This window comes from Bubalus bubalis, chromosome 7 (assembly GCF_019923935.1).
Source record: "Bubalus bubalis isolate 160015118507 breed Murrah chromosome 7, NDDB_SH_1, whole genome shotgun sequence".
In the NCBI taxonomy this organism is placed as follows: Eukaryota; Metazoa; Chordata; class Mammalia; order Artiodactyla; family Bovidae; genus Bubalus; species Bubalus bubalis.
This window is the reverse complement of record NC_059163.1, coordinates 114,900,408-114,927,182: the sequence shown is the minus strand read 5'-3', so window position 1 is coordinate 114,927,182 and position 26,775 is coordinate 114,900,408. Positions and strand designations below refer to the sequence as shown.

General features: G+C 39.1%; 1 protein-coding gene and 1 long non-coding RNA gene across 3 annotated transcripts; one reads left to right on the top strand and one right to left on the bottom strand.

Annotated features, from left to right (window-relative positions):
- Positions 1–12,093: 12,093 nt before the first annotated feature.
- Positions 12,094–13,866, bottom strand: LOC123334519. Its single transcript, XR_006552520.2, has 2 exons — positions 13,743–13,866; positions 12,094–12,783 (listed from the first exon to the last, which is right to left on the bottom strand). It is a non-coding gene; the product is annotated as an uncharacterized LOC123334519 (long non-coding RNA).
- A 71-nt stretch (positions 13,867–13,937) lies between these two features.
- Positions 13,938–26,667, top strand: EXOSC9 (exosome component 9). 2 transcript variants are annotated; one of them, XM_006040925.4, is made up of 12 exons: positions 13,938–14,080; positions 14,397–14,491; positions 15,137–15,256; positions 15,375–15,477; positions 16,389–16,526; positions 18,755–18,837; positions 21,667–21,799; positions 22,784–22,872; positions 23,529–23,675; positions 24,262–24,446; positions 26,119–26,197; positions 26,523–26,667. In XM_006040925.4, exons 1-12 carry the CDS (start codon positions 14,015–14,017, stop codon positions 26,605–26,607), a joined length of 1,323 nt encoding a protein of 440 aa, XP_006040987.1. In that variant the 5' UTR covers positions 13,938–14,014; the 3' UTR covers positions 26,608–26,667. The 2 variants fall into 2 exon arrangements, with proteins under 2 accessions (XP_006040987.1, XP_025146228.1); XM_025290443.3 differs by lacking the exon at positions 26,119–26,197.
- Positions 26,668–26,775: the final 108 nt, after the last annotated feature.

Genomic DNA, 26,775 nt, shown 5'->3' with positions numbered 1-26,775 from the left:
TATTCAATTCTACTTGTGCTGTGGATTACGGGTCTCAGTATCTACTAGGCTCTTGGCTAGAGGACACCTTTAGTTCCTTGCCACATGGAACTTTGCATCATCATAGAAATCTGCATCATCAAAACCAACACTGGAGAGAACCTGCTGGAAGAATGGAAACTGCAGTCCATCTAATCACAGAAGTGTAATCCCCTTGGTGCTGAGATTTTCTGTTGGCCAGATGCAAGTCACTCAAAGGGAGAGGATTACACAGGCCCTGAATGCAAGCAGGTGGGGATCGCTGGGGGTCATCTTAAAAGCTGTCTACCACTGAAGTACTATCTCAAGATAAAACCATATTTCTTGTGAAAGACACGAGGCCACCTGATACCACCTCTTGGCCTTGGTTGTCCACTACTACCTCACTGGAGAGTCGGCATCATCTGGTGTATTCCCACTTCTGCTGACACTGCTGCTTATGAAACAACCTAAGCATTTCTCCCTAGGCATTGAAAACAGGGTGAGGAAAACAGGGTGAAAACAAGAAAAGGTAGAAACTTTTCCCTGAAGTCATAAATTTGAATGAAGAATTGGTCATGATGTAGGTGCTGCATCCTTGAACTTTGGGCTAAAGGAGAGAGGGGAATGTCATACAAATGATGTAGTCGGTAAGAGGCTCTTGGTCAAGAACGGACACTACTTCAGCACATTCAGCTTCTTCTTCTGCTGCTGCTGCTGCTAAGTCACTTCAGTCGTGTCCGACTGTGTGTGACCCCATAGACGGTGGCCCTCCAGGCTCCCGCGTCCCTGGGATTCTCCAGGCAAGAGCACTGGAGTGGGTTGCCATTTCCTTCTCCAATGCATGAAAGTGAAAAGTGAAAGAGAAGTCACTGAGTCGTGTCCGACTCTTAGCGACCCCGTGGACTGCAGCCTACCAGGCTCCTCCGTCCATGGGATTTTCCAGGCAAGAGTACTGGAGTGGGGTGCCATTGCCTTCTCCAGCAGCTTCTTCTACTGCTTGTTAATCATTCTTGCCTGTATGCAAGCTTTGGGATTACAGCTGGAGCTCACGTCTCTTTGCATTAATGAGCCCTACCTCTTGGTTGTACTTCTAACTATGTGTCAAATCTAAGCATAAAAAATTGAGTTTGATAATCTAATAATTTTGTTTCTGTTTAGTGACTAATTCGCACTGGATTCTTCTGAGACCTCATGGACTGTAGCCCACCAGGCTCCTCTGCCCATGGTAGTACCTTTCTTATCTACACAGATGTCAAAGGCAAAGTAATCAAGTGTGGAAAGTTAAGATCCTCACAGAGAGAAAAAATAAGCAGGTTCAGTGTTAAGGTGAAGTTCACACACTTAGCATAGACATGGATTCCCATTTACAAGAAGCACAATGGTATAGTAGCTATGAACACAGTCTCCTGAGACAGACGGTTTGGGTATGAATGCTGGTTGTATGATTTACTAGCTGTGTGACCTTAAGGGAAAAAAATCACTCAGTTTCTCTGTGCCCTGGGTTTCCCCATCTGTAAAACAGATAATTTTACCTACCTTATGTTAGAGTGCTGCACTCAATATGCCAGCAGATTAGGAAAACTCAGCAGTGGCCACAGGACTGGAAAAGGTCAGTTTTCATTCCAGTCCAAAGAAAGGCAATGCCAAAGAATGTTCAAACTACCGCACAACTGCATTCATTTCACATGCTAGTAAAGTAGTGCTCAAAACGCTTCAAGCTAGGCTTCAACAGTATGTGAACTGAGAACTTCCAGATGTTAAAGTTGGTTTTAGAGAATGCAGAGGGATCAGAGATCAAATTGCCAACATGTGTTGGATCATAGAAAAAGCAACAGAATTCCAGAAAAAGACCTACTTCTGCTTCATTGACTACACTAAAGCCTTTGACGGTGTGGATCACAACAAACTGTGGAAAATTCATAAAGACATGAGAATACCAGACCACATTACCTGCCTCCTGAGAAATGTTTATGCAGGTCAAGAAGCAACAGTTAGAATCAGACATGGAACAACAAACTGGTTAAAATTGAGGAAGAAGTATGTCAAGGCTATATATTGTCACCCTGCTTATTTAACTTATATGCAGAGTATATCATGTGAAATGCCAGGCTGGATGAAGCACAAGCTGGAATCAAGATTGCCAGGAGAAGTATTAATAACCTCAGATATGCAGATACCACCACCCTTATGGTAGAAAGCCAAGAGGAACTAAAGAGCATCTTTAGTTGAAAGATGAAAGAACATCTTTAGTTGAAGGTGAAAGAGGAAAGAGTGAAAAAGCTGGCTTAAAACTCAACATTAAAAAAACCAAGATCATGGCATCCAATCCCATCACTTCATGACAAATAGATGGGGAAACAATGGAAACACTGAGAGACTCTATTTTCTTGAGCTCTAAAATCACTGCAGATGGTGACTTCAGCCATGAAATTAAAAGACACTTAGTCCTTGGAAGAAAAGCTATGACAAACCTATATATCATATTAAAAAGCAGAGACATTACTTTGCCAACAAAGATCCATATAGTCAAATCTGTTGTTTTTCCAGTAGTCATGTATGGATGTGAGAGCTGGACTATAAAGAAAGCTGATCGCTGAAGAATTGATGCTTTTGAACTGTGGTGTTAGAGAAGACTCTTGAGAGTCCCTTGGACTGCAAGGAGACCCAACCAGTCCATCCTAAAGGAAATCAATCCTGAATATTCATTGGAGAGACTGATGCTGAAGCTGAAACTCCAATACTTTGGCCACCTGATGTGAAGAGCTGACTCATTAGAAAAGACTCTGATGCTGGGAAAGACTGAAGGCAGGAGGAGAAGGGGATGACAGAGGAAGAGATGATTGGATGGCATCATCAACTCAATGGACATGAGTTTGAACAAGCTCTGGGAGATGGTGAGGAACAGGAAAGCCTGGTGTGCTGCAGTCCATGGGGTCACAAAGAGTTGGACGTAACTGAACAAAAACATAGGTTAATTATTAGAATTAATATTTATAACACATTAAATCAGGGCCTGGGATATAGTAAGTGTTATATTCATGTTTCTCAAATTTAAAAAATCTATTTAAGTTTTTATGTTATACAGCTTCCAGTTTCTGGTCCAACACAAAGTCAGCTTAGAAATGTCATCCCTGTCCACACAATGAGAAGAAAGCTGAACAAACTAAGTCAATAACTTTTCTTAGATTTATCATAGAAGTGAGGTCACAGGATAAGCCACTACCACAGAATTTGGCCAGGCAGCCAGGCAGATACAGAAAATCACAATTTACTAGAGCAGAAACTCTATTATCAGAAATATATATTAATAGAAACTACAGGAGACATAGGTTCGATTCCTGAGTTGGGTAGATCACCTGCAGGAGGAAATGTCAACCCACTCCAGTGTTCTTGCCTGGAGAATCCCATGGACAGAGGAGTCTGGTGGGCTACAGTCCATAGGGTCACAAAGTCAGATATGACTGATGCAACGGAGCAAGCATGCAAGCAGAGCCCAATAGATTGGGATTTTACCATAGCTTCACTAATCTGGGGAAAGAGAAAGACCCAATTTCATCCCTCCCAGCCTTATGGTATCACCTAAGGACCACTTGTAAAGGTCACGCTGGCTCGCTAAAAATCTGAGACCAAAATGTAAGATTATAGAATGCTCCTCTCCCACACACCTTACCAACACATCACAAAGCACTTATATACCTCAGTTCCTTTTATCCTACACATGATGTCTAACTTTCAACAAAAAAATTACAAGGCATACTGAAAGACAAAAAGTATAGTTTGAAGAGACAGAGTAAACATCAGAACTGGTCTCAATTATAGCAAGGATATTGGAATGATCAATCTAGGAATTTAAAATAACTATCATTTATACTTTAGGACTCGAGTAGAAAAAGTACACAACTCACAGAACACAGGAGACAATCTAGATAATCTTGGGACTGGAGGTGAATTTTTAGCTACAACACTATAGAAACAATCCACAAAATAAATTCTGATAAACTGAATTTTGTTAGAATTAAAAATTTCTCTGTGAAAGACATTGTCAGTGAGAAGACAAGCCACAGACTGAGAGAAAATAATGCAAAAGACAAATCTGCCGAAGTTCTACTATCCAAAATATGCAAAGAACTCAACAATAAGGAAGTATAAGCAATGCAGATATCCTTCAATAGGTGGATGGATAGACAAGATGTGGAACATCCTTACAATGGATTATTTAGTAATGAAAAGAAATGAAATATCAAGCCACAAAAAGACATGGAAGAACCTTAAATGCATATTGCAAAGTTAAAGAAGCCAACCTGGAAAGGCTAAATTCTGTATGATTCCAATCATACGACATTTTGGAAAAGGCAAAAGAGTCAGTAAAAAGATCAGTTGTTTCCAGGGATTAGGGGAGAAGGAAGGATGACTAGATGACTAGGCAGATCACAAATAACTTTTAAAGGGGCAGTAAAATTATTTTGTATGATATGATAATAGTGGATACATGTCCTTATCTGACTCCCTGTGACCCCATGGAGTATATCCCATGGAATCCTCCAGGCCAGAATACTGGAGTGAGTAGCTGTTCCCTTCTCCAGGGCATCTTCCTAACCCAGGAATCGAACCGGGGTCTCCTGCATTGCAGGCGGATTCTTTGACAGCTGAGCTACCAGGGAAGCCCATACATATGATTATACATTTGTCAAAACCCACAAAATGCACATAAAAAGTGAACTGTAAAATAAATTATGAACTTTTGGTGATACTGATGTAGATTCCTCATCTGTAATAAATATAGTACACTGATAGGGGATGTTGACCGTGGGGGAAGTTGTATGTATACTCAGAGGGGAGATATATAGGAACTCTTTATTTTCCACTTGGTCTTGCTGTGCTCTTAACAGTGTCTATTAAGTTTTTAAAAATTCATGCTGTTAAAACAGCCAGGTTTAGATTGTGGCTTAAAGTTCTCCTGAGTAAAGAGCAAGTTGGAAATCATCCTAAGGAAGTCACAACTTTGCTGGCACCAATAGTACGAGGTCCATAAAACCTTCTCTGTCTCGACCTCACTCCAGAAATCTGTAAGCCCTCCATTAGCAGTGTCCCCTGGGGAGAGGGGAGTGGATGACAACTGCAGGCACATTTTGCACAAAACAGACTGGGAATCCCAGGGCTATGTGCCAGAATCAGATGTACCTTTTTTCACTAAGACATTTAGATCAGGGCTTCTCTGACTTTAGTGCGTGTAGGAATCACTTAGAGAAGTTGTTAAAACAGACTGCAGGGCCTCTTCTGCAAAGATTCTGATTCAGTAAGTCTGCAGTGGGGCCTGAGAATTTGGATTGTCAACTGCCACCCTGGTGATACTGATGCTACCAGTCAGTGGATCACATTTAGAAGTTACAAGAATTTTGATGGTTTTTAAAGATGAAATCTTCTCAGTAGACATTCTGGAATTTATATAGGAGGAGCTTGGGACCAGCAATCTGGCTGAAAGGGAATAAGGAACTGCTCAGAAGGCTGCATCTACTTGGCAAATACACTACATTTACTTAGAATAAGAGCTTATTTGGATGGACTGGGTGATGGAGACTATGAGAGGGAGACTAAGCAAACTAAGAGCCCATGTTTTGTTTTGCTCTCAGAAAGTTTTAAAGATTTTTTGATACATTTAGACAGAGCATGTCCCGTGTAGGTCACCATAGTCCCTATCACTTCCTAAGTCCCAAACTGACCACCTTCACTCATTTATAACCTGCAAATCATTTGACTTTCCAAGTCCTATACTTAATGATCTATCAGACCCATTATAGTTTTAAAATTATGAGATACTATCTGTAGGTTTTCCTATTGTACCCAGAGAAGAAGTTTCTCAGTTGAGTTCAGTTCAGTCACTCAGTGTGTCCGATTCTTTGCGACCCCATGAATCACAGCACGCCAGGCCTCCCTGTCCATCACCAACTCCCGGAGTTTACTCAAACTCATGTCCATAGAGTCGGTGATGCCATCCAGCCATCTCATCCTCTGTCGTCCCCTTCTCCTCCTGCCCCCAATACCTCCCAGCATCAGGGTCTTTTCCAATGAGTCAACTCTTCGCATGAGGTGGCCAAAGTACTGGAGTTTCACTTTCAGCATCAGTCCTTCCAATGAACATCCAGGACCAATCTCCTTCAGAATGGACTGGTTGGATCTCCTTGCAGTCCAAGGGACTCTCAAGAGTCTTCTCCAACACCACAGTTCAAAAGCATCAATTCTTTGGCACTCAGCTTTCTTCACAGTCCAACTCTCACATCCATACATGACCACTGGTAAAACAATAGCCTTGACTAGATGGACCTTTGTTGGCAAAGTAATGTCTCTGCTTTTGAATATGCTATCTAGGTTGGTCATAACTTTCCTTCCTACAAACATACAAAAAAGAGCCTTTGCCAACCAATACTTTTAGCTATATGCTTGGATGAGATCATTAGATAGCATCATTGACTCAATGAACATGAAGTTGAGAAAACTCCAGGAAGAGGACAGAGGAGCCTGGAGTGCTGCAGTCCATGGGATTGCAAAGAGTTGGACAGGACTTGGAGACTGGACAACAACAGCAACTATGTATCTTCACACTGCAAAGAAAAATATTCAGGTAAAAATTGCTTTGTGAATACTATGACTCCCCATAACAATATAGCTTATGATGAACATAAGCATCTTCCTTTAAGAAAACTTGGCATATAAAACTAGAGATAGAAATTAATACATATGTGAATAAATAAGGCAAACTATAATAGTTTAGGGTGGCCAGATTTTGTTTAAAAATATAGGATGCCCAGTTACATTTGGATTTCAGATACACAACAAAGAATTTTTTTTTCAGTATAAGTATGCCCTATACAAATATTTGGAAAACAAATTGGACATGGGCTTCCCTGATGGCTCAGAGGTTAAAGCATCTGCCCCCAATGCAGGAGACCCGGGTTTGATCCCTGGGTTGGGAAGATCCCCTGGAGAAGGAAATGGTAACCCACTCCAGTATTCTCGTCTGGAGAATCCCATGGATGGAGAAGCCTGGTAGGCTACAGTCCATGGGGTTGCAAAGAGTTGGACACAACTCAGTGACTTCACTTCACTTCCCTGGTGGTTCAGACAGTAAAAAAATCTGCCTGCAATGTGGAAAATCTAGGTTCGATCTCTGAGTTGAAACAATCCCCTGGAAAATGGAATGGCTACCCCACTCCATTATTCTTGCCTGGAGAATTCCATGGAGAGAGGAGCCTGGCAGGCTATAGAGTCCATGGGGTTGCAAAGAGTCAGACATGACTTTCACTTTTCCCTTTTCATAATAAACAAACAAAAAACCAAAAAACTATTGTGTGTTTGAAATTCAATTGTAACTTAGCATTCTGTATTTTATCTGGCAATCTATGTTAGTTTCCTATTGCTGCTGTTAACAAATTATTACAAACTTAATGGCTCAAAGCAACATAAAATTTATTATCTTACAGTTTTGTAAGTTGTTTTGGAGGTAAGAAATCTAAAATATGTCCCCAAGGCCACTTTCATTTTGGAAAGGAGGCTCTAGAGGAAAATCCATTTTCTTGCCTATTCCAGCTTCTAGTGGCTTGCCCACATTGCTTGGTTTGCACACACTCCTCAATCTTTAAAGCCAGAAGCATTTTCCTACAGATTTTTATCAACGAGTATGAATCTTATTTTTGTAGAAGAGAATGAGTCAAAGGACTTCAGTCACATGCCTGAGACAGAGCCATATGCATAATTTTCTTTGGCCTAGGATTACCCATGTATTACAGTAGTCTGAGTGCACTGAAAATCAACAGGTCCCCTGCATCTCTTCCCCCTCATTTTGTTGCATTTATGACAAGCTGAAGACTCAATTCCTCTGAACATATACAAGAGCTTAATAATAACAGAAGAGATAGATTCCTGGCATAGTGAACGATAAGAATGGAAGCAGAAACTCTTTCAATTATTCATCCACGCACATATGGACACCTTATCTTCGACAAAGGAGGCAAGAATATACAATGGATTAAAGACAATCTCTTTAACAAGTGGTGCTGGGAACTCTGGTCAACCACTTGTAAAAGAATGAAACTAGAACACTTTCTAACACCATACACAAAAATAAACTCAAAATGGATTAAAGATCTAAACGTAAGACCAGAAACTATAAAACTCCTAGAGGAGAACATAGGCAAAACACTCTCTGACATACATCACAGCAGGATCCTCTATGACCCACCTCCCAGAATATTGGAAATAAAAGCAAAAATAAACAAATGGGACCTAATTAACCTTAAAAGCTTCTGCACATCAAAGGAAACTATTAGCAAGGTGAAAAGACAGCCTTCAGAATGGGAGAAGATAATAGCAAATGAAGCAACTGACAAACAACTAATCTCGAGAATATACAAGCAACTCCTACAGCTCAACTCCAGAAAAATAAATGACCCAATCAAAAAATGGGCCAAAGAACTAAATAGACATTTCTCCAAAGAAGACATACAGATGGCTAACAAACACATGAAAAGATGCTCAGCATCACTCATTATCAGAGAAATGCAAATCAAAACCACTATGAGGTACCATTTCACGCCAGTCAGAATGGCTGCAATCCAAAAGTCTACAAGTAATAAATGCTGGAGAGGGTGTGGAGAAAAGGGAACCCTCTTACACTGTTGGTGGGAATGCAAACTAGTACAGCCACTATGGAGAACAGTGTGGAGATTCCTTAAAAAACTGGAAATAGACATGCCTTATGATCCAGCAATCCCACTGCTGGGCATACACACTGAAAAAACCAGAAGGGAAAGAGACACGAGTACCCCAATGTTCATCGCAGCACTGTTTATAATAGCCAGGACATGGAAGCAACCTAGATGTCCATCAGCAGATGAATGGATAAGAAAGCTGTGGTACATATACACAATGGAGTATTATTCAGCCATTAAAAAGAATACATTTGAATCAGTTCTAATGAGGTGGATGAAACTGGAGCCTATTATACAGAGTGAAGTAAGCCAGAAAGAAAAACACCAATACAGTATACTAACGCATATATATGGAATTTAGAAAGATGGTAACAATAACCCTGTGTACGAGACAGCAAAAGAGACACTGATGTATAGAACAGTCTTATGGACTCTGTGGGAGAGGGAGAGGGTGGGAAGATTTGGGAGAATGGCATTGAAACATGTAAATATCATGTATGAAATGAGTTGCCAGTCCAGGTTCGATGCACGATACTGGATGCTTGGGGCTGGTGCACTGGGACGACCCAGAGGGATGGAATGGGGAGGGAGGAGGGAGGAGGGTTCAGGATGGGGAACACATGTAAACCTGTGGCGGATTCATTTTGATATTTGGCAAATCTAATACAGTTATGTAAAGTTTAAAAATAAAATAAAATTAAAAAAAAAAAAAAAAAGAAACTCTTTCAATTATTCAATAGAAATGAGAACAAAACTTGATAAGCTCAAGGTTTTTATTACATGAAGTAAAAAATATGGAAGGAAAGCATATACTACATGTGACTAATTAGTGTTCAACTGTTGTTGTCTTAATCCATTCAAGCTGCTATAACCAAAATACTGCAGACTGGGTGGCTTATAAACAACAGAAATTTATTTTTCATAGTTCAGGAGACTGGAAGCCTGAGATCAGTGTGCTACCATGGCCACCATGCCACCCTGATGGTTGTGCCACCATCTCCTTCAAGTTGCAGAGTTCTTGTAGTATCCTCACATGGTGGAAGGAACCAGGGAGCTTTGTGGGACCTCTGTAATAAGGGCACTAATTTCATTCAGGAGGGCGCCACCCTCACCTCATCTCCCAAAGGCCCCACCTTCAACCACTATCAACTTTGGGGATTACCATTTCAACATATAAATCTGGCTAGACACAACCATTCACACTATAGGAGTTGTCAAGGCATAACATCTTTTCAGATGTTGATCATGTAGCTTCCTGTTTGAATCTTGAAAAACAGCAAAACAAATATCTCTGATAAAATGTTTGAACGCCAAAATTCCTTTAAATAAAGAAATAGTAAAATGTGTCAGAACAAGAAAATATATTGCTTTTAACTCTTTCTGATCATAAAAGCTACTCACATGCCTTACAGAGGATTTGGGAAATTCATAAAGAAAAAAATTCAAAAGGAAAAAAAAATTTTCCCCAAATCCCATTATGTAGAAATAATCATCATAACATTTTGCATTATTTCTTTCCATGATAATTTATAGAAAACCAATTTCTATATAGGCAAATTGCATAGCAGATGTATTATATTATACAGTAAATAAAGTGTAAGTTTCCATTTGTTTATTCTGAGATCTGCCCATTGGTTTCTTTCACCAGATGTGCTATGAAACAGGCCTTTCATCCACTTCTTCACAAGGTACTCCACCAGTCTCAGTGGGTGCTATAAAGGTTAATACAACATGGCTATCTTTATACACTTCTAATAGAAGTATATGTGGTCAGTATTCTTTTGGACACATTTAACAAAAGACCAAGTCAAATGTATTGACTCACAACTGGGAAGTCCAAAAATTGGTACAAGCTACTTCTACATAAAGGATCTACTTTTCTCTCTCTTCTAGAGAATATCTTCAAACAGGTTCTCTCCCTGTGGTGGCAAGATGGCCCCTCATAGTTCTAGACTTTCATGAACCTTAGTGTTTATAATCCTAGAGAAGGAAAGACCTACTCTCTCTCAGAGTTCACATGTTCAAGACTGATGGAGGAACTTTTTTGGCCCGGCCTGGGTGTACAGTCAATGAGGAGAGAGGGGATGGGGTTCCACAATTAGCAGGGCCTGATCACACCCATGCCTGCTATTAACAATAACACCAGAATCACCTAGGGTCAGGAAAATGCACTTTACCAAGAAACAGAAGAATGCTGATCAGACAAAGCAACAGATGTCCAATAAAGAGGAGAGAAGATCTATACTGAAAGATTTTGTTGAAAACCAGGTTATATATAGATGGATCATCTAGGTCAAAATACTGACTCAAACTGATTCTTTTTAAGGAGCAGAATGTACAACATTATCTGAATCTCTTCTCAAATTACAAAGGAATTTCCTCCTGAAAGCAAACAAATATATTCTTTGGGCATTTCAAAAATTTCTTACTAAAAACAAGGTTATGAAGTAAATATATTTTATTATGGTATGTGGACGGGGGTGGAAATGGCTTATACACCTTTGGATTGACTCCAATAAAAGGCAAATGCTCAAGTGCTAAAATTACAATCCTGTTATAGTTAAGAAGGAAGGAATGATGGAAATGATATAAAAGTGGAAGGTGCACAGGGGAAAGGTAGGTAAGCATAGGCAAAGTATTCAAGCAGCAATCTCAGAATAGCAATCAGACATGGCATATTGGGGCAGTTTCATGCAAAGCCTTGCCAAATCAAAAAAGGAAGGAAACTAAAAATTTGAATAGCTATTATGTCAAAAACATGTCAGAGGCTTTCATTCAGATCACTTAACACAAAGCAATTGTTTCCAACCTAAAGACACAGAAGCTGAAGCTCAGAAGGATTATTTAATTCACCTAGAGTTCATTTGATCTGAAGTTTATTTGAAGTCAAAGTCCATTCTTTTTCTACCACCAAGTTGTTTTCCAGGAAAGGATAGACTATTTCAGTAAAGGCCTATATCCTTTCTGACAAGAAAAATTACCAAATGCCCACTAAAATACCCAAAGATTTAAATGATATATTTAGTAGCTAGGAGTTCTGTTGCAAAACTATAAACATGAACTGTGTTGTTAAAGAACTTAAATGACCTATATCCTGCAATTGCCTTGCCCCTTTTAAAAAATCAGTCAGCTATCTGAATGTGTGGCTATAAGATCTGTTCAATTCCCTTCTTCACAATTTCTGTCTCCAAACAATGTCAAGCTCCTCCTTACCTCAGTCTTGGTTCACATAGGTCCTTCTTTTTGAAAGACTTTTTCTCTCCTGCAGATGATATTCTGGCTGATCTTTCTCATCATGAATGATTTACTTAACTCAGATGTCACCTCTACATAGTGACCTCTTCCAGCACCTAGCCCTATTAAAACAGACTCCTCAGATAACATTTAGTATGTGAAACTGTTTTATTTGTGTATGTTTTAATTGTTTATCTCCTCCAAAGAGGATATACATTTTTTTAAGGGTCAGGAGCTTGTCCACCCTGTTTATCCCAGCTCTTGAATTATTCTTAGGACACAAGAAGCTCTCACAAGTAATACAAGTAATTAATTGAGTACACCTATTACAAGTGGTATAAATTGAGACTATCACTGTTAGGGAAACACACTTGAGAGGAGACAGAAGTGGAATGGAGCCTGTGTAGGAGTTACATTGCCTATTACTAAAGCAAATAAAACAACAATAATATGTGAATACTAGTGCCCAGTTCCAAGCCAGGCCCTGTTCTAAGCATTTGACATGTGCTAAACTGTTTTTCTCATAATCAATAAGTTTATCATTGCTATTTTGCAGATGAGTAAAAGTGAAATATATAGGCTACATTGGTGAAGGTCACAGAACAATTAAAGGGCAGAATCAGAATCTGGGCTCAGTGTGGAATTAATTCCTGCTTTTAACTACAGATGGTCCTGGTCTACAATGGTTCCACTTTCAGTTTTTCCATGGCTTGAAAGCAATATGTAGAAACCATACTTAAGAGTTTTGATCTTTTTCCCAGGCAATGGATATGTAGTCCGATACTCTATGGTCATGTCGAATACTGGTGGCAACCACAGCTCCCTTAGTCATCCAGGAGTCCACCTAAAATGCAGGAAAACCTGGGTTTGATTCCTGGGTCAGGAAAACCCCTGGAAAACGAAATGGCAATCCACTCCAGTTTTCTTGCCTGGGAAATCCCACAGACAGATGAGTTTGGCTGGCTACTGTCCATGGGGTCACAAGAGTTGGGCACGACTTAGTGACCAAACCACCACCAAACAACTGATACAACCGTTCCGTACCCATACATCTACTCTGCTTTTCACATTCAGGACAATATTCAGTAAATTACACGTAATATTTAACACTTTATTATAAAAGTAGTCTTTGTGTTGGATGACTTTGCACAACTGTAGGCTAATGTAGGTGTTATGAGCAAACTTTAAGGCAGGCTGGGCTAAGCCATGACATTCTTAGGTTAGGTGTATTAATGTATTTTCGACTTAACATGGCTTTATCTGCACATAACTCTACCCTAAGTGGAGGAAGATCTGCACTTCTTGATTCTGCCTCTCCCCAAAAGCCAAGTGGTTGGCAGGCGAACACACTAAAAGTCCTCTACGCCTGTATAAAAGGAGGTTAATACCTTAAAATAACTGGGGAGACTGTAAGAAATAAACAGAAAATTTTGTTTCAGTCAATGGTCGGTATAACACGATTAGTTACAAACTGCGAATATTCTCAATTCTTGTCAGCTTTTCAAGGCTTACGAGGTTACACGGTCAGCCGGTAATGCCCTAATTCACCATTTCAACTTTCTTCCTTCCCCTACTCTTCACTTAACGGCGTTTCTCCAATTCCAGTGTTTCTCCAATGAATGTGCAGCAAACTTTGCCTCTGCAGCTTTTTAGTAGCCACATCTCAACCTCCTCATCTGTAAAGTAGCAATACCTTCTAGTCTACTCCGCTAGAACTGAAGATAGAAGTGTAGAAGTGTGAGAGTGCTCTACTGATATTAATTTCTATCATTGGTGGTTTTGTCGGGGTCCTTTTCTGCTTACTTTGTATTAAAAGAAACAGATCTTTCCGGTTTTCTCTGAATTCCGCCTCTTGCTTCTCCAGTCAGCAGGAAGAGTTCAGTCAGGATGGCGTAACTTTGCTTTGAGCCTGCGCACTAGCGACGCCCCGCTAGCATCTGCTTTCCCAGCTTCAGCCACCGCGCTTTGATGACGTCAATCCTCTGCGCCGCGGTGCGAGCTGGGCGCGCGTGAAGAGGTTCGAGTTCTGTTTTCCCTGCGGATTCCAGTACTTGTTGGTCTCCTGATTCGACAGCATGAAGGAGACGCCACTGTCAAACTGCGAGCGCCGCTTTCTACTCCGCGCCATTGAAGAGAAGAAGGTAAACTGGGAATTTAGCGCTGCGTCAGCGGTTGGGTTGCAGGCGGCTCGCAGCCTTCCGGCTCTCGTAGGCCCGGGGAGCCCCAGGAGGAGCCGCCGGTGCTTCCCCAAGCCCCCAGTATTTATGTGGCTCAGATGGGGTCTTTTCAAGGCTCGGGTCATGCCAGCGACTGTCAGTACCCGGGCACTTAGTTTCCATTCTCCTATGTGGAGTAGTTAGTATCACACTTACCTCTAAGTCCTTAGCCCGGGGCCTGCCTAGCAAAGAGTAATACATATTTGTATTAGGAATAAACGAATGAATGTTCTGCTTACAGCGGCTGGATGGCAGACAAACCTATGATTATAGGAACATCAAGATTTCATTTGGAACAGATTATGGGTGCTGCATTGTGGAGCTTGGGAAAACAAGGTAACAATTCAAATTAGGTATAAGCTCAATAGGGAGAAATTTAAAAGAACTTTATTGGCTGAGTTTACAAAGCAGATAAGAAGTCTGAACAGTATTTTGTTTAGCTGCCCCAAATTAGTATATTTTCTTTAGTGTAGGACTTTAGTTTTATAACTACACTTTACATTTTTAATCATGAATGTATTTTCTGTCAACACGAGCCACACATGGTTGTTTCTGATCTCTGTGAATCATATATGCAGCCGGCAGTGATTGCACTGAATTTGTTCCTTACATTTGTTGTCATTGAGAAGGGCCTACTTTCCTTCTTTTCCCGAGTGACATGAGAATTTGATTTTTAATGTTCATTTGGAAGTTGTGGAGATAGTGGTCAGATAATGTTGGTGAACTCTGCCATATGAAAACTTAAGGTGTCTCAAGGCTGCATGTCCGATTGTATCACTAAATATTTGTGAAAAGAGGAGTAATGGTCATTGACGCTTAAAAATCTGTGGAATACTAAATATTGTAATAGATGTTTCGGGGTATGCCTATATATGTTTTATTTCTGTATGTATTCTACTACTGTACTTTGTGTGTAATTTCAACCATAGGGATATATCATACTGAATATTTAGTTAACAGATTTGCACTTTATTTTTGCAGAGTTCTTGGACAGGTTTCCTGTGAACTTGTTTCTCCAAAACTCAATAGGGCAACAGAAGGTATTCTTTTTTTTAACCTTGAACTCTCTCAGATGGCTGCCCCAGCTTTTGAACCTGGCAGGTATTTAAATCTTTTTTTAAAAAACTGCTTTAACCAGAGGAAAGCCTAACAGGGATGATCTATTGTTTTAATGCCTGGTATTACATTTCATGACATTAGCCCTTTCCTGTTTTCACAGGCAGTCAGATCTCTTGGTGAAGTTGAATCGCCTCTTGGAAAGATGTCTAAGAAATTCGAAGTGTATAGACACTGAATCTCTCTGTGTTGTTGCTGGTGAAAAGGTGGGCAATATACCCAAAATTCTTAATCTTGGGATAAGTGCTGTTGATTTGTGGATCTCTCTACCTGTACTTTCATTGTCAGAGCTTCAGTTAATTCAGTTTTCTGGTTCACTTCAGATGTTACGGAGTGCTGTCTATAGAACTTTCTATAGAATCTCTCTTTGGAGGGACAAAAAACATTGGTGAAAATAGCAGCTTAGATTTGTATACAAATTCTTTATTCAAAGAACTTGTGGTTTTTACGTATTCTTATGTCTGTTTCTTATGTTATAAGTGAGTTGATGGAAGCAGGTAATATTCTCCTTTTTTACGGATGAAGAACTAAAGATCTGATTAAATCCTTGATTTGGATACGTTCATTGACCCACACAGGCCTCACAGTGAGTCACTGGTAGTCTGACATTGGAAATATTACTGTCAACATAGTGTGCTGCTTAATAATATTAAAACTTCATTCTTGATTAAGGTATTTTAACCATCTTTTTGGCTTCAGAGAAGTCACTTTAATCTTTCCACATTACATACTTGAATATTATACTTCCTGTACTTGTAAGGTTATCATAAATATTGTCCAGGAACCTAAGTGTTTGAGTTTTTTAAGTTAGGAGACAATAAAAATACATTAGTCTTGGGAGTTAGGGAAATCTTAGTACTAAACATAAGGGTGGTTCTGTTCAGTTGGAGTATATATTTTACTGTTGTCAAATGACTCATAGAAAGGTGAACTATTGGTATTTCAGGTGTTGGTCTGGATTAATACTTTTCTAAATATGTTTTTACTGGTACATTGGAAGGAATAAAGGCATGTTTTAACAGCAAGAGAAAAATTTGCACACAGTGTTATCTTTCTTTATAAATAATCTGTGCTTGTGACCATTTAGGATTTATTTTTGTTTTAAATTCACATTTAGGTTTGGCAAATACGTGTGGACCTACATTTATTAAATCATGATGGAAATATTATCGATGCTGCCAGCATTGCTGCAATTGTAGCCTTATGTCACTTCCGAAGGCCTGATGTCTCTGTCCAAGGAGATGAAGTAACATTGGTAAGCTCCCGTGATGTGAGCCAGGCTCCTTCTTAAGAATGATTGATGTGCAGGACAACTTGTTTTTAATGAAGTTTTGTTGTAAATGGCAATTAGATATGTTCTAAAATTTGTTCACAAGGCAAAAACTACATGTGCTCATAATTGCCCTTGAAATCTCTTAAATCTCCTATACAGAAGTTTTGTCGATGGAAGTACAGGCTGTCTTGATGTTCTAGAATAGAACTAGACTGGATTGAGCATTAGATAAAGTGGCTGGCTTATGCTTAGGGTGTGTGTGAGAAATATACAGTTATCAGTATTTTCACAGGGAGATGCTTTTTCTTATTCTGTGGCAAAAGCCATCAGAAGCTCCTGGAACGATTGTTAAAACATATTGCTAGTGTCCACCCTCAGAGTAGGATGGGGATAGGATGTATGACTTTGTACTTCTAACAGTGTTCCCAGGTGATACTGATGGTGGTGGTATAAGGATCACATTTCAAAAATCGTGGACTTAGACTGTTTCCATTGTCCTTTTTTGTGTGTACAGAGTATCTCAATTTCAATTTATATAAATTATGTGCTAGGACAGTGAAAGTGCACTGTGGTGATAGTTTGATTTTTTGAATTTGCAAAAGGAAACATCAGATGCCCGGATTCTCTAAGCTGTCATTTATGATGCTATTTTTAGGAATTAAGTTGGAGCAGACTCTTGAAAGACAGAGATGTAGACAAAGTTTTGTTAACAATGGAGATGTTGCTTTAGAGAAGGGAGTTGGTATAAGGAAGTAAGAAGGTACAGTATGATTAGTAGGCAAAAAAGACACTTATTAAAAAATGACTTCCCTGGTGGCTGGGTGGTGAAGAATCTGCCTGCCAGTGCAGGAGACACAGGTTCGATCCCTGATCCAAGAATATCTCACAGGCCACAGAGCACCTCAGCCCCCGAGCCACAGACACTGAGCCAGCGCTCTGGGGCCAATAAGCTGCAGCTGCTGAGCCCACACGCTGCAGCTACTGATGCTTGCTCGCCTAGAGCCTGTGCTCTGCAACATGAGAAGCCACCACAGCGACAACCCCACACAACCAGAGAGTAACCCCTGAAAAGCCCATGCAGCAACAAAGACCCAGCACAGCCCAAACTAAGTAAATTAATTATTCATTAAAAAAGATACTCAACAGATATTGATGGTGGTAAAGTGGTACAGCCATGTTGGAAGAGTTTGGCAGTTTCTTAAAAAGTTAAGTGTAAACTTAATACAGCCCACCAATTCTATCCCTAAGAGTGTACTCAAAGAGAATGAAAGTATACATTCACTCAAAGACTTCTATGTGACTGTTCATAGCAACACTGTTTGCTATAGGCAAAAACTGGAAACTGTCCAAATGTTCACCAACTAGTGAATGGAAAAGCAAAGTGTGGTATATCTACACAGTGGAATATTATTTCACAGCAAAAAGGACCAAGCTGCTGATATCATGTATACTTCAAGGTGGATGAAACAGGCTCAGTTGAAAGGAGGCAGATGCAGGAGATGGAAAATTGATTCCACTTACATGAAATGCCCAGAAAAGGCAGATTCCTAGAGACAAAGTAAATCAGTGGTTGCTTTGACCTGGGAGTGAGGGTGATCAACTTCAGACATGCTAAAGGGATTTGAGGTGAGTAATGAGAATGTTTGAAAAAAAACTGGATTTTGGTGATAATTACACAACTATGATGTTGAAGTTGAAGCTTCAATACTTTGGCTACCTGATGCATAGAACTGACTGATTGGAAAAGACTCTGATGCTGGGAAAGATTGAAAGTGGGAGGAGAAGGGGACGACAGAGGATGAGATGGTTGGATGGCATCACTGACTCAATGGACATGAGTTTGGGTAAACTCTGCGAGTTGGTGATGGACAGGGAGGCCTGGCGTGCTGCAGTCCATGGGGTCAAAGAGTCGGACACAACTGAGCAACTGAATTGAACTGAACTGATATATTTATTAGAAAGTGGATTATTTACTAACAATTAGTGGACTTTATGGTATGTAAATTATACCTCAATAAACCTTTTTGACAAATACATAAAGTTATAAGAAAGGTGAATGGCAAAGTCAAACAGGTAATTGCAAAAGAAGTTATTTAGGTACTCAGGATTAAAGGGATTTCATCTTTTACCTTAATATTTGATGTACAAGATGATTTTTTTGTATGTTTATAACTTAGGGACTGTAATTATTGAAACTTATTTTCAAACAGTATACGCTTGAAGAACGTGATCCTGTACCATTGAGCATCCATCACATGCCCATTTGTGTCAGTTTCGCCTTCTTCCAGCAAGGGTAAGTCTCATCCTTATCATGGCCAAAATTATTAATGAAGCTAGAAATTTTTTGTTCCATTCAAATATGCCATAGGCAAATGAACAAATCCTTCCTTTAATATTAAAGTACTTTATAATTCTTCTCTTTCTTTTTAAGAGCATTAGTTGACAAACGCTCAGTACTGAGAGTTTCCTCAACAGAAGTGATAAACTCTCCTCTAACGAAGAGACTTGACGTTTTTCTTTTCATGGATTACTTAGAAATTTATGAGTTTACCACAACATGTTAGTGTATCTTTCCTAGATACAGATATTAGGTTCTATTTGGAGCGTGGGTGAGACTTACTGTGGATTAATGGAAGAAGACTTCGGAGTATATTTGAGGAGCATAATAGATGGAATAGTTATAGGATAAGAGCAGGTCACAAGGGGGAATGGTTCACAGATGAGTAAAAATCTAGGTTCCTTTAGCTCTCCAGCAGTTTCTTCACAACTCACTGCTAATTCCTCCTACAACAGAAAACCTGAAATCTTAGGTCCTTTAAATGGTGTTTAGGTGCCTTTAAATGAAAACTTGAGCCTTAAGTCTCTTTAGAAACAAAGGTATAAATATTTTAGCAATTTTATAACTGAGAATTGGAGAAAAGCTTTCATCTTTCAGTCACTGAATTTTATTAAAGGGAAATAGCACTGTCCAGTAGAGTTACTACATAAGCCATATATGTAGGTTTAGTAGCCACATTAAAAGTAAAAAGAAACAGGTAAAATTAATTTTTATATAGTTTATTTTACTTAGTATATCTAAAATATTATTTTAATATGTGATCAGTATCTTAAAAATTATTCCTGAGATATTTTGCATTTTTTTAATGAGCAATAAGCAGAATCTGAAAGAATTTCAAAGTACAGAATATTAGGGAAGCTTTAAAATTAACCAAATTAATGTTTTAATAATTCTGTTGTCTCTTCACAGTGAAGTGACTCGAATTCATAGGCTCAGACCTGCATACACTCTCTTGACGTTATTATAGTGCTGGCTTTTAAAAATGGTGTGATTAGATTGATACTTCTCTGTCCATGGGATTTTTCAGGCACAAATACTGAAGTGAGTTGCCATTTCCTTCTCCAGGGGATCTTCCTGATTCTTCCTGACCAGGGATTGAACCCATGCCTCCTGCATTGGCAGGCGGAGTGGATCAGTGGTAAAGAAGGTGCCTGCAGTGCAGGAGATGTGGGTTCAGTCCCTGGGTTGAGAAGATTCCCCTGGAGTAGGAAATGGCAACCCACTCCAGTATTCTTGCCTGGGAAATCCCATGAACAGAGGAGCTGGGTGGGCTACAGCTCATGTCAGACATGACTTGGCTGAACAATAACAAATCTTTTTAAAATATCCATTATCTTAAAACTGACACAGAATGGGAGAAATAGTAGCAAACCTGACAAATGATTAATTTCCAGAATATACAAGCAGCTCATTCAGCTCAATGGAGAAGGCAATGGCACCCCACTCCAGTACTCTTGCCTGGAAAATCCCATGGACGGAGGAGCCTGGTGGGCTGCAGTCCATGGGGTTGCCAAGAGTTGGACACAACTGAGCAACTTCACTTTCACTTTTCACTTTCATGCATTGGACAAGGAAATGACAACCCACTCCAGTGTTCTTGCCTGGAGAATCCCAGGGGCGCAGGAGCCTGGTGGGCTGCCGTCTATGGGGTTGCGCAAAATCGGACACGACTGTAGCAGCTTAGCAGCAGCAGCAGCATTCAGCTCAATACCAGAAAAACAAACAACCCAATCAAAACGTTGGCAGAAAATCTGAACAGATGTTTCTCCAGAGAAGACATACACATGGTGTATAAACACATAAAAAAAGATGTTCAGCATTGCTCATTACTATACACATAGTGTATAAACCCATGGAAAGATGCTCAACATTGCTCATTACCAGAGAAATGCAAATCAAAACTACAGTGAGGTATCACCTCACACCAGTCAGAATGGCCATCATGAAAAAATCTAAAGACAATAAATGCTGGAAAAGGTATGGAGAAGAGGGAACCCTTTTGCACTGGTGGTGGGAATGCAAATTGATACAACTACTGTAGTATGGAATTTCCTTAAAAAATGAGGAATAAAACCACCACATAACCCAGCAATCGCATTACTGGGCATATATATATATATTTATATATATAAGTATACCCTGAGAAAACTATAATTGAGAAAGACATTATGTACTCCAGTGTCATCACAGCACTATTTCCAATAGCCGGGACATGGAAGCAACCTGGATGATTATTGACAGATGAATGGATAAAGAGGCTGTGGTACATATACACAATGGAATGTTACTCAGTCATAAAAAGGAAAAACATTTAACTCAATTCTAATGAGGTGGATGAACCTAGAGCCTATTACACAGGGTGAACTAAGTCAGAAAGAGAAAGACAAATATATATTAACACATACATATGGAATCTAGAAGGATGGTACTGATGAACCTATCTGCAGGGCAGTAATGGAGATGCAGACACAGACAACAGACTTGACACAGGGAAGGAGGGAGGGAACAAATTGAGAGTGGCTTTGAAACATATACTTAACCATACGTAAAATTAGACAGCCAGTGGACACTTGTGTATGACGCAGGGAGCTCAAATCTGGTGCTCTGACAATCTAGAGGGGTGGGATGGGCTGGGAGGTGGGAGGGAGGGGACATAGGCATACCTATGGCTGATACATGGTTGATAAATGGTAGAAACCAACACAGTAAATAATTATCCAATTTAAAAAAATTGACAAGCACTCAGTATCATGTTTGTTCAGGTACATTGAACATTCATTTCAGAACATATTTATTGGTGGATCCCAGTGAACGAGAAGAACGTGTAATGGATGGCTTGCTGGTGATTGCCATGAATAAGCATCGAGAGATTTGTACCATCCAGTCCAGTGGTGGGATAATGCTGCTAAAAGATCAAGTCAGTATTTTGATTGATGTTCCATTAAGAATAGGTCTCATTTTTAGAAGCTTTTTCTTGATTTTTGTGTAAAATCCAACAGGTATTTTCCGTGATTGATCCTAGGCTCTGTTAGACTCTGGTTTCATGACTATCCTTACGCTCTGTTGTCCTTATTGCTACAAGGGGTCCTTCCTGCCTTCCTCCCTGGTGTGTTGCGCTCCACAGTCTAACCCCTCTACATAGATACTCTTCTTCCCAGTGAGGAAAGGGATTTATATCCCTATTTTTTTTAAAGTGTAGTAAAGTAGATTTAGGTATAAATTTTACTTTTGAGATTTGGGTACAGTGGGCAGAAATTCTCAAATCCAGCTGCATATAAGGTTCATGTGGGGGCTTTTAGAAAATAGATTGCTGCGTAGCACATGGTGCAGCTGGTTAGGAGCACAAAGGCTACTTGGTTGGAATTCCAGCTCTGCCTTACACTAACTGACCTTTGGCAGATTATTTCATCTTTTTGAGCTTCAGTCTCTTTATCTGTAAAATAGGAAGTAGTCTTAATGTCAGCACCTTCTTGTTAGAATGTAAGGATCAATATGGATACTTTGGACTGTGTAGCATAAATTAAATATATAGTAAATGTTATTTCCAGAGATTCTGAACCACTGGTCCCTGAGGCCTGGGAGTCTGCTTTATGAAAGCTGCTGAGGGGACACTTTGCAGCTCTGTCTTGAGCAGAGATAGGGATCACTCACAGAAAGGAAGTGAGTGTACATGTGGCCTTTTTAGTGGTATCTTACATTGTCATAAAAAAGTTTTCCAGTCAGTTCCCTTAATTAAAAGTCTCTTACATCTTGCCTTAATTTGTGTTTTTATATTATTTTCTAATTTGAAAAAAAAGGCTTAAATTGCAAAGGTAGAAAAACTAATCTTATGTTTTAGTTTTGCTAAAGAAAACTCTTTGATTTGTTGTCTTTAAATAATAGCATTCACTTTTATAAATAGGTTTTGAGATGTAGTAAAATAGCTGGTGTGAAAGTAGTGGAAATTACAGAGCTAATACAAAAAGCTTTGGAGAACGACCAGAAAGTTAGGTAAGTTTAATTTTTTTTAGAATTGAATGGTCTTGTTATAAATTTTTCTGTTAACTTTTCTTGCACAAGCATAACCATACAATTTTTACACTCAAATCTTTCCTTCTCTAATAGTCTCAGTTGAATATAGTACTTAATGTTTTTGAAAGTTGATCAAACTGTTTATTGTATTGCATTCCATTTAAGCATAATCTGTACTGAAAAGCCACACAATGCTTTTCTTTTTTAAAAGAAATAACATTTTGTTAGGAAAAAGAATCTGGTAACTTACACTAACAGAACACAAGCTGGGGTTGATGCCCATCTCTTCTTACTCTGTGACATTAAGCGATAGCTGTGTCTTGGCACTTCAGTGTCTGCTGTGGTCTGGGAGGTTACTGCCTACCTGGTGGGGCTGGTTTGAGGTTTGGAGAATAATATACTTCAAGCACATAGCACATGCTTGGCACGTGGTTTAAGAAATGGTTAATTATAGTAGCTTTCTATTATCTCACTTGATAGGCCAAATAAATGGGTGAGATTAAGTTAGTCAAATAATTTCTCATCCAATGTCTCATCTATCAAAAGGATAAAATAGTTAACTTTTTTTTCCTTCCTGTCTTCTCTTCCATCTCATTCTCCCTTTCCCTCCCCACTCCCTAAAAAAATCCACATAGGAAAGAAGGTGGAAAGTTTGGCTTTGCAGAATCTATGGCAAATCAAAGGATTACAGCATTTAAAATGGAAAAGGCCCCTATTGATACCTCCGATGTGGAAGAGAAAGCAGAAGAAATCATTTCTGAAGCTGAACCTCCTTCAGAAGTGTATCTTTACTGGGTGATTTTTTTTCTCAGTAAAAACAAGATTTATAATACTTGTGGCATGATTAGGGCTGTGTGAAGTGCGTGCATACTGAAATTTTTTTCTGAAAACACTGTTAGAAAAAAACATTTACAAGACAAGATAGTGATGAGGTAAATTGATGGTGTAACATCTACCTTCTCTTCAGCTATCCTCAGAAATCAGAAAATTTTATATTCTAACAACTTTCAGTGTTTTATTTTCCTTTTGGAAAAATTCTTGAATCTCAGTGACATAGTCAAACACTATATATACATCATTACATTGTTTTTAAAGTTGATTCATTTACCAAATTTATTACTACAGCTGAAATGTTCCAAGCCAGTGTGTGTGTCTTGATATTTGTCACCCATTGTGTCCATAAAATCTTAACCTGAGTTACACATTTTTTTCTTCATTCTTCAGCCATCCGTAGTATAGCCTTTAATAATTTTTCTAAGAATTTGAGGTGAACTTCAGACTTAACAGAAGAGAACTTTCATTCCAATTGTTTTCAGCACTGCATCAAATAGCAGTATATTTGTTATTCAGTTTTCTTAACTTGCTAAGTGTTTCTAAACCTGTGCTGTGGACTCCTGGGACTGCCCAAATTGGAGAGGGAATAGAAAACTCCTGGGGTCATCTTGAAGACTCTGAGAAGGAAGACGAGGATGAAGGTGGCAGTGATGAAGCTATCATTCTTGATGGTATGAAAATGGACACAGGAGTAGAAGTCTCTAATATTGGAAGCCAAGGTACGTGACACTTTATGGCTATATGTAATGTGTGTGTGTATGTATATATCTTAGGAATCTTATTTTTATATTAGCAGTTACTTATTTACAGGGACTAAATGTTAATTTAAATTTCAACTGTTGAGGCTAACTGCAATGTTAACTCCCAGTTCTTTTCTAAGAATATACTTTTCTTTGTAGAATGGTGGTATTCTTTGATATGTGAGGAGAGTGGCATAAAAGTGTTTTTTTTATTTTGATTATATATCTAGGCCAGTTGTAAAAGGATAAGTTTCTTAAACCTTGTTCGTGCACGCTGTTTTTTCTTTGTATAGTTTCTAGTGCATGCTCAGTCGCCAAGTTGCTTCTGACTTTTAACGACCCCATTAACTGTAGCCCACCAGGCTCTGTCTGTGGGATTTCCCAGGCAAGAATACTGGAATGGGTTGCCATTTCCTTTTCCAGGCAGTCTTCCCATCCCAGGGATCAAACCCCTATCTCCTGCATTGGCAGGTGGATTCTTTACCACTGAGTCAGCTGGGAAGCCTCAAATATAAAAAGGAAGTATCATAACATGTATTAGAATAGTGCTGTCCATACAATTTTCTGCAGTGTTAGAAATGTTGTCTACACTGTCCAGCATAGTAGCCCCTAGGCCAGTGCTGTTGAGCAGTGAAATGTGGCTTGTGTAACCAAATACTGAATTTTAATTGATATAGTTAAGTAGCCACATGGGGCTACCATAATAGAGCTGTATGAGAACCCACAACATTCTAAATGTGCATGAACAGTGGTAGTCGTAGATGTTCCTGGCATCCTGAAAGCAACAGAACTATAGAAATGGTTCTCACCTGTGGATATTTTAAGGAAAATCAAATTCTATCATGAATTATTTATGTAGACATAAAGTAGGTTGGTAGAGACCTAAAGGACAGTTATTAATCTGGCTGAGAAAATAGTTGCACATACCTGCCTGCCTTTGAGGAAGATTATTGCCTGTAAATATTACTGAGAACCTACTGGGTATTTTGGAAGCCCCCCCCCCCCCCCAAAAAAAAATTACCCATTGATTGGGATCCTTACTCAGCTTGATACTTTTTATTTTATTTTTTTAAACTATATATGCCTTTATATATATAGGTGGCCCGCCTGCCAATGCAGGAGACCTAAGAGACGTGGGTTTGATCCCTGGGTGGGGAAGATCCACTGGAGGAGGACGTGGCAACCCACTCCAGTTTTCTTGCTTAGAGAATCCCAGGGGCAGAGGAGCCTACAAGTCCATAGGGTCACAATTGACACAACTTAGCACACACATACGAACAAAGGAAGAAATGGAAAATTGTTATGTGAATTGGAAGTGGATTTGTAGGAAATGGATTCTTCATATACTGTTTTTTTGAATTTAAATTGACACAGTTTCTGGAGGAGTTTGGCAAAAATCTTTTAGAAAGCACAAGGAATTCATTTGGCATATTGATTGTTTCCAGATTAGTTCTATAAAAGATGGACTGTATCTATAAAATAGATAATTTACCCCCTAACTTTTCTGTGAAAGCAGCACACATGGTTTTTCAGCGCTCCAACGAAATAAACTCAGGGAAGGGAAGAACCAAACAGATCTGTAAGCCTCCAGCCAAAATGCCAACTGGGCCTCTTCTATCTGAAATCTAATTCCTCTAACATTTTCTTAAAGATGCCCCTATAGTGCTCTCAGACAGTGAAGAAGAAGAAATGATCATTTTAGAACCAGATAAGAATCCAAAGAAAATAAGGTAACAAATTTCTGATTTATTTCAAATGTGTACTCAAGACTCTTTAGAGGCTTGCTGTCTGGTTTATTGTCATCTTACCCTCTAAACAGACACCTTTTTCATTAGCTATCCAGATGTTCTATGGTTTCTCTATACATCTGCATGGGTGCCTTTCAAGGTTACAGTATTCTTTTGTCATAGTTGGTAAATATCCAACCTACTGGCAAAAGTAAAGTTTGGATCACCAAAGTAGGGGGCAGTGTAGGAAGTAAGGTTGGTAAAAACCATTTGTGGAATCAGCTCATAGTACTAATACTTTTGAAACATTAATTTACTTTGTTCACAGAACACAGACCATCAGTGCAACACAAGTAAAAGCACCAAGTAAAAAGCCAGTGAAGAAAAGAAAAAAGAAGAGAGCGGCCAATTAAAGTTCACATAGTTGTATATTTGTGTATATAACTATTAAAAAGGTATTTATTCAGTGCTAACAATCTTGAGTATTTTATTCACAAATCCATCATAAAATCTACTTCTTTATACAGTTTTTTACATTACGCTTTAAAATAAATGTCTGGAGAACTCTACAGGTTTTAAAT